Source organism: Leptosomus discolor, chromosome 2 (genome assembly GCF_034619465.1).
Source record: "Leptosomus discolor isolate bLepDis1 chromosome 2, bLepDis1.hap2, whole genome shotgun sequence".
In the NCBI taxonomy this organism is placed as follows: Eukaryota; Metazoa; Chordata; class Aves; order Leptosomiformes; family Leptosomidae; genus Leptosomus; species Leptosomus discolor.
In genome coordinates, this window is record NC_141392.1 from 111730681 (window position 1) to 111739229 (window position 8549).

The 8549-nt window shown below is 40.8% G+C and overlaps 1 protein-coding gene across 1 annotated transcript in view; it reads right to left on the reverse strand.

Annotated features, from left to right (window-relative positions):
• The window catches only part of ROCK2 (Rho associated coiled-coil containing protein kinase 2), a 100755-nt gene extending 92439 nt beyond the window's left edge, over positions 1 to 8316 (reverse strand). The window contains 1 exon segment of the mRNA XM_086461582.1: positions 8167 to 8316. Coding sequence (XP_086317708.1) covers positions 8167 to 8316 — 150 coding nt within the window.
• Positions 8317 to 8549: the final 233 nt, after the last annotated feature.

An 8549-nucleotide genomic window follows, 5' to 3' on the forward strand; every position in this document is an offset into this window, starting at 1 on the left:
AGGTCCTGAAATGTTCATTAACAGAAATAGATCACACATGCATACAACTGGCATTAGAAGGGTTTTGTTATTCACTAAACCAACAGCTTCCAACAGAGCGTTATTTCCCGCTCTTCTCCATTTTCTTGCACTATTCGAGAGAATAATTCTGTTCCTGAGGCGAGAGACTTTGTGGTTATTCTATGACAAAAGTTTAAAAATTCCACAAAACGAGCATTAGGAGGTCAAGCATGGTTATAGAATTGTGTAAGAAGGGGTAGAAATGATATTAAGTAACCCCATAACATTTTATGTCTACTCACCACAACTTGTACCAAATTACTTTAGCTGCACATATTAGAAGTCTATCACAATATACATTTCCCTGTATACTAGATGGTGCTAAAAGTAATTTACAAATAAAAAACTGTGTCCTATACACGCACCAAATGACAAGGCTTGTCTCTCTAATCTTGCACTCAACGTAATCGGTGCTAAACTGAAAATGGAAACCAGAACAAACCAGTTTCAGAAACCACAGGGAAAACCAGTTTCAAACTAGTTTCCTATGAAATAGAACATTTTCATAGCATAGGCAAGCCAAAAGATTGCATACCCCTCGACCAAAACCTGTGCTATTAGTTTTTAGAGCATAATCTCTTTGAAGATATGTACATACAAACTACAGTGAACTTATCGATGCAACACTCTTCGTTTTGAATAAAAGAAAAATACAGAGGGTCAACCAAGTTGTACAGTGGCAACAAACATAAGCAGACTAAGTTTTCCAAATTCACAGCTCATTCAATAAAAAGTAATTTCCAAGGAACACCCAAAGGTATTTCTCTATATCTATACCATACTAAGGCAAATCTAAGCTGTTGAGAGAGCAACGTTTGATATTTAATCAACTAAGCTACAGACTTTGGACAACTACCTGTAACAGCAGTGACAGCCACGGACAAAGAACAATGATGCATTACAGCCTTTAAATAGTAATCAAGATTTTAGTTAAACTTTAAATACCATTTGGTAGAAAGTGTGGGGCTTCAGCATTTTTCCTTCTAGTCATTTATTTATTTAGTAACGGTCAACATTGTTTCAAGATTTTAAAAAAAAAGAAGAAAAATCATATTTGGTAAAGATTAGCTTTTCTTCTTTCATCATGGTTTAAAACTTGTTTCATGTCTGTATGTGACCTCTTCATTTCCTCCTGAAGAAAACTATAAAAAAATTCTTGTGTTTGGATGAGTCACCCAAACTTTATCCTGCTTTATGTAGGATCCTGTTGTTCTATATGTTAAATACAGACTCATAAAATCAGTACCCATGATTTAGAACAGTCAAGAGGCAATAAAGCAACTGCTCAGTTATCTGAACCCTAATGGTTCAGAATTAAACACTTTGACATAAAGTTTCCTCATGATCACCTTTTTTATATCACTTAAGTTCATTCTAAATATTAAATTCTTCTCCAGTACAGTTTTTTTTTTTTTTTAAAAAAAAAAGCTTAATCATCTCGATTTTATATAGCTGGAAACGAAGAAAGATTTGTCTGATGACATGCAGTGCCAGCTCTAGATTAGGGTTCAGACTCTCCTGCATGCTGTCCTTTTTATTCCTCTCTCTGCCTGTACCGTCTGAACATCACCATCCTGCCAACAAAAATGAATGCTGATATGACTATGGCATTAGAGTAGCAATGCTGCACACTAACACCAAAACCCAGCAGTCTCAATCTAGGCACACAGAAAACAAAAAATACGCGATTGGTGACAATTTGCAAAAGATTTGACTTAGGTAAGTTGTTCTACGTAAAATAAAATTAATGTAAGACAGGCACAATGACAAAAGACTTGTATGTGGCACCCAGATTGTTTTTCTTCTCATGTCTATTGCCTTTCAGATCCTACAACAACTGAAGCAGAGCCTGAATGGGAGGGACGTTTCACAAGCCGGTGAAGAAATCTGCGTCCATCTCTTCATGTGAAAAAAAACAACGGAACTCCATGGTATTTCATAGAAGAAAAAAAGGCTCCTCTCCCAATAACTGTAACTAACTGTAGCAGATGAACAGAGAAAAAAAGAAAAAGCTAAGTCCACACTACGTAAGCAGCTGTTACTGATTGAGACTAGTGAAATTTGGACAAAATTCACAGAATCACAATCTTCCAAATATAGAGCCTCTGCACATCAGGGGTGGCCAAATCACTGTTTTGAGCATATGGTCGTAAAACATTGTTACCAGGTAATTAATATAACATTCCAAAATAAGGATGCAAGGGATGCTTCACCTGCACTAAAGGAGCTTAAATGTCACTGGTGGGGAAGATGTGCTGCTGCTGGCAACATGGGGAGTGTTTTGACGTTTCACTGCTGTAGCAGCAAAAGCTTCATGCACAGTAGGTATGGCTTCGGAACTGAGCACTACATCCAATGTTCTGTTTACATAGCGAAAGACTCATTAAAATAAGTTTATTACAAGCAAAGGCTGCCAATATAAACATAGTATTCTTGTTCTTAACCAATGGGATGTACCAAGAAAAAAGTATTTTAAATAAATTCGTTACAAGAAACATTTGGTGCTTTTCAGTACAACAGTTTAGAACAACCTTGGACACAATATAGCATCCTCCGCCCCAAAACCCCCATCCTCATGGGTTATAAAAACCATACTCTTTTTTTTAAAAAAATGTTTATATTGTTTCATTATGTAAAACTCTACTACCAAGTTTCAATCACTTTTATCCTTAAAATCCAAAGTCAGTTTCTCCATGGCAGTGATACAACTCCAGTCATATTTTGTAGATCAAACACTGGCAAGAAATCAACTGATAGCTGCAGAGATTGGTTACTGTGGCAGCATTTTTAAATTAGGCCACTTTTGTTACGGATTGCGTTACTAGACAAATAGCCAAACACTTTGGCATTGCTCTGTCATTAGTCGAAAACTGAAAATATACTTAAAAAAACAGGTTTTAATCAGCATTTCCACACATTCCCCAACGGACAGTGAGGCTACTAACTTTTGGAAGAGTGAAGTGTTCCTGAATTTTTATTCTGTCACATATAAAGCAGAATAGAACTATGCTAATTTGATAGTGTGGCTGCTTTTTTTCTTTTTTTCCTTTAAATTGTTACAGAGACTGAACAACTGAAGGATACTAACAACCCACTCTGCAATTGGATCAATACAGGTTTGGGAGTGAACATTCCTCTCATGAATCCATGCACAAAATCTACATGCATCTCGTGTGTGGCAGCAGAAGTACTGAAGCTTAGCAACCTGATTTTTTTGCTTTCTTAAAACTAAAAAGTGAAATGCTTTAATCCTAGCTTGGAATAAAACAGAACACATAAAACTGTCAGAAACTAGACCTGTCCTTTTCCAGTTAACTATATTGCTATAAATAAATCCATCACACAGTAACAATGAACAAAAGACAACTCTGTTTCTTTAAAGCTCATCTTTCTCAACTCTGCAGTAGATGTTCTGAAATTACAGATCAATTTATAGAAAGAATCAGAAGCTTAGAGAGAAATAACAGCACAAGAACTATAACAAATGAGAAAAAAAATTATTTCTTCAAGAACACAGTATCATTTGGCCTTTCGACTACTTACTGGGCAATGAATTTCAAATCAGATCCTGCTAGCTGCTATGTTTTCAGCTCTTCCCTGTGCTTGCTGGCTCAAATTAACACAACAGATTGTTCTTACTGATTCAAAATTACGTGGCAACAAATTTAGGAAAATGAGACAACTTTCATATTAAATACGAAACACTCTGGAAGCTCACAAGGCTGATATCCTGCAAATGGATACATGTGCACCAGCCGTGATGACCCAAAGACCCCGTATTGACAGAGCGCAGCCTAGTGATCTGCTAAATTAACACTCTCGGTATAACGTTGGTATCTGGCCAGTTGATGAGATTGCTATGGACAGATGCACCTACTGAAAGGATCAGAGTCACAGCTGTATCTGCAACGCACTTTTCATTAGGAGTAAAATTCTAGGGTCTCAATGGCAAGGATCAACTTAGACGAACACCTATTCGTGTTCAAACTAGTATAAAATAGAGTTTACCTGACAGCTTTATTTTAACCAAGAAATAAATAACAAATTAGGTCACTTTTGGTTTGTTTGGGTGGTTTAGTTTTGTTTTTTTAAAAGTTTTAAGGCACGTATATTCTGAGACACTGAAGCACTCTCCTGCTAACCATCTCTCCATTTCTTAGCGCACCATGAATGTGTTCCCAGCACTGTCCCCACAATTCTGCACTGCCTAATTAACAGTTTTAAGAACTACTTCTTTTGAAGGCTAACACAACCATAGCAGAGCAAGCAGGAGATACTCAACACTTTATATCCCTAGTGTAATGTCAAGGTTTACACTTAAGACTGAAATCCTAAGGCTGGCAGTGAACAAGACCTTTCTCTAGGCAACTGCATCCAACCGCAGCCAAAGGATCAGGCAGACAACTGCAGGGAGGAGGATGATAAGACTTATCAGAGCTGTTCGTCACCACCATAAAACTCTGAAGTAGAGTTCAGCATGTGCTAAAGTGATACAATTACACATGGCAAGGAAGCGGAGGTCTGGATTAGTTTTACACAGCCTACATTGACCCATCTGCTCCAGTTTTAGAACACATCAAATATTCAGCTAACACTTACCAACGCACGCCTAATAACCTGTATTTAATACTATACAAAACCACTCAGTTAATACTGCAGATATAGAGCACATAGGCAAAAGCATAAATACACATATGTATTTGAGAACCGTTGAGCTCTTCTTAAACGTAGCTGTCAACTAGGAACTATTTGGTAGGAATGTATTTATAGAAGGGTTTCTTATAGATCACCCAAGGTCAAATACCATTAAGTGCTATCATCAACGTGTACGTGCAGTACACATAAAAATGTCACATCATTAAATTAGTGCATGACACAAACCAGCAGAAGAGCAAATAATAAGAATACAGTAGCTTTACAAAGTGATCTGCACCATCTAAGTGTAATGCGGAAAACAGGTTTTCATAACCACTAATGCAATGTTACATGATCAAAACCAGCAAGAGACCCTATCACAGAAAGCTGTGACGTAACACAGGGTTTCAACACGATATAATGAGAAAAAGAGCACTCAGTGGATGTCTACAGGAGGCTGCAAAACCCACTTCCCTTTGTAGAAGTCTTTGCTGACACCTATCATGGAACTGTGCACACAGTTCTAGCGGTCCCATTTTCATCTCTTTATCAGACCAAAATCAGAAGAAACCCCCCAAGTGCAGGCTAGGCATTTGAACCATGCTAATGAGAAGTAAGTCCTCCATGATTTTTTTTTTTTGATTTAGCAATAACTATGTCACACATTTCAATTTGCATTTTTTAAAAATTATGCCTTCATAACTAACTACCAGGACAAACCAAGTGGCAAGTTCTCCATTTCTCCCTCTCTTAATGCCTCTGAATTGAGACCATATGTCTTTTTCAAAGATATATTTTAATCAAACACAAATGATTATGCTCAACACAGGCATAAACAGACAAGTGTTACAGCATATAATACAGCAAAAATCACGTTAGAAAATCTACCAGTCTCTCTTGAGCCCCAAAGGGGGATGGGAGGAAAATAATCAATCAATGTATTTGTCTTCATAGATTCTCTTGATAAAGAAACAGATGGATGTGGTCAGCCATCCTGTGGTCAGGAAGGTACACAAAGAAAGTCTCTTCGTTTAGAGCCACTGAATAAACTATCTCCTGATAGGCAGTGGAACTGGTATCTAGAGAAAGACAGCTTATTACCTCAGGTCTTCATGTCTTTCAAATTTGCACCATGTGTTGCAGATTAACAGTTACTTTTTTGCTTTTTACAGCTTCCCAAAAATAAAGCATGCACACAAAATGCAGAATAGCAGCTGTTTATGACTTTTTACAGCATAAGGAAACGAATTCCATTTTGAATTCCATTCCACATTTTTAGTTTTGGTTATGTTATTTTTGGAGGATGAAATAGTGGCATTCCAGCTAGTCTTTTTAAGACGTTTTCCCTGACTTTTATTTTCTGTTGCTGTATTTCCACTTTTAACTGAAAACACATTTCCACTTACGAAAATTTACACTGAAAGTAAGCTGTTTAGTAAACAAGTAGATTTTGCAATTTGAATATGACATTTTCATGCTCAGGCTGCCTAGCAGTATGCCAATACAGAATTAATGTCAAATAACATAAAGCAACAATACCAAAGCTCAAAAGAAATGGCTTTTACAGGAAATCCGTTGCAAATTTCCTAAATAAGAATAATAAATAAATAAATCTGAAGTAGCTCATTATTTCATACATAGACATGTTGAATGCACAAGCTAGGAAATATGATTTGATTTGCATTATGTTTTACCTGCTGTTAATTTTTTTAATAATACTGCCAGAAACAGTGCAGAGAGCAAAGCAATGACCTTTACCATAAAAAAATACACATTTACAATCCAGCTAACACTCTCCCATGTTTACTAATTTGTCCAATGTATTACATGAAGCAGTCTACATTGTAAATGTACAAAACATTTTAAAAAAAAAAAAAAAGCAAACAAGTGCTACACAGCCCAATCTCAATTTTCCAATTAGAATTTCTCTTCAGAAACACAAACAGGTTTTAGTGTATCTAATCTATGTCCAAGGCAGGGGAAGCAAGAGAATAAGAGAAACATGCTGTTGAGTATAAAAGCAGAGAGTGTGAAAAAGTCCACTGGGGTTAAGTATTAACCTGATGCATTTTTCAGAACGACTGTACTATTTTTAACTGGTCTTTTTTGGCCACAGGTCAAAGTTTTCCTAGCAAAATACCAAAGTGAAAATGCTGGGAGCAAAGCCCAGAGGCAGCTCTTTGCTTTGGCCTAGGCAAAAACTTATCTGAATTCAGTCCGATATGTAGCACTGTTTCCCACTCCCCTGCGTTGACTACTATGGCTGTCATTATACTCTGAACATCTATGAGAGGAGTAATACAGTACTAAAGCCTCAAGAAGAACATTTTTCAGATGTTCTAGGAAATTCCTATATTCTCCACACAGCACAGGCATACATACTGTTCAGTCAGTTCCTGTATTTTTGGCCAAACAGAACTGAGTCATTTGAAAGCAGGGAAAAAAAAAAAACAACCAGACTCAGTATAAGTGCCTTGAGCAACTCTTGGAAGGACTGGGATTTTTCGCCCCCTTCTCTGTTCCTCCTAACTGGTAGATGTGGGAAACTTTGGGACAGACTGGAAATATAAGGTTTGAAGACCTTTAAGTTCAGTTAAAAAATAACAATAATAATAATAATAATAATAACCACCAAGACTCACTCTCACTGCCTTTCCAGGGTTTGGACGTTTTAAATTGGGAAATATAACTCCCTTCCCACTCCTTCCTGAGGGCATGGATTTCTTACTAAAGGAAATTATATTTCATACACTCACACAGAAAAATGCTATTTGAAATAGGAGACAGACGAATCAATTTGCCCCAATGGAAAATAAACGTGACCCCACAGGACCCCCCAGTTACATTTCCCCCTTAGGCGTGTCCTTCTCCTGAATTATTTCCACATCTCACAGCAAACCTCAACTTCATCAGAGGACGGTTTTACAGAGGGGCTGAGAGGATGAGTGCGCACACAAAGGCAGGTACTTTGGGAACAGACACGCTATGATTACGAGGCGCGAAAATAAACGGTGTAAATGATGCTGGGAGAGGGGAAAAAAAAAAAAAAGGCGCTTTTCCTCCCCAGGTCAGATCTTTCCAGAGACATTTCTCACTTTCCCCCAAATAAGCTGCACCTAAAGCGAGAGCGCTCGCTGCCGGCTCACGGCGCAGTCCCCCCGCCACCCTCCCCACCCCAAACCGTCCCGGGCGCGAGGGCCCGCTCCCCGCCACCTCCCCGCCCGGCGGGGCCCTCCCTCAGGTGGCGGGGCGCCCCTCGCCGACGGCCCGGCCGGGGGCGTGGAGAGGCGCCGCACCCCCACCCCCAGGGAAGGAGCCTCCGTCCTCCCCCAGGAAAACTCCTCCAGGACGCGGGAGCCCTTTCCTTCCTTCCTCCCCCTCCCGCCCGCCCGAGGCGAGGGCAGCACTCCCTTTGTTACCCCGCCAAGCGCTTCCCCCCGCGGCGCGGCGCGGCCCGACCGCCCCCCTCACCAGCAGGCTCTCCACGTTGACCGGCGAGCGCGGGTCGCGGATCATGGACTCCAGCTTCCTCTGGCGGCCCTCGAGCATCCCCGCCGCCGACTCCAGCGCCTCCGCCGTGAGGGCAGCCGCCGACATCTTCACCGCCGGCTGCTGGCTCATCCTCCGGCCCGCCTAGCGGCGGCGGGAGGCCGTCCCCCGCTGCCGGGGAGGAGGGGACTGAGCGGGGTCGCCCGGCGGGCCGGCTCGGGGCCTAGCGCGGCAGAGAGGCCGGGGGAAGGGCGGGGGCCGCGGCGGGCCGGGCCTGGGCAGTGAGGCGGGAGTAGAGGGCAGCGCGCCGCCGATGGCCGCGTCGCGGCCGCCCGGGCATGAAGGGCGCGGGGAAGCGGCCGCTG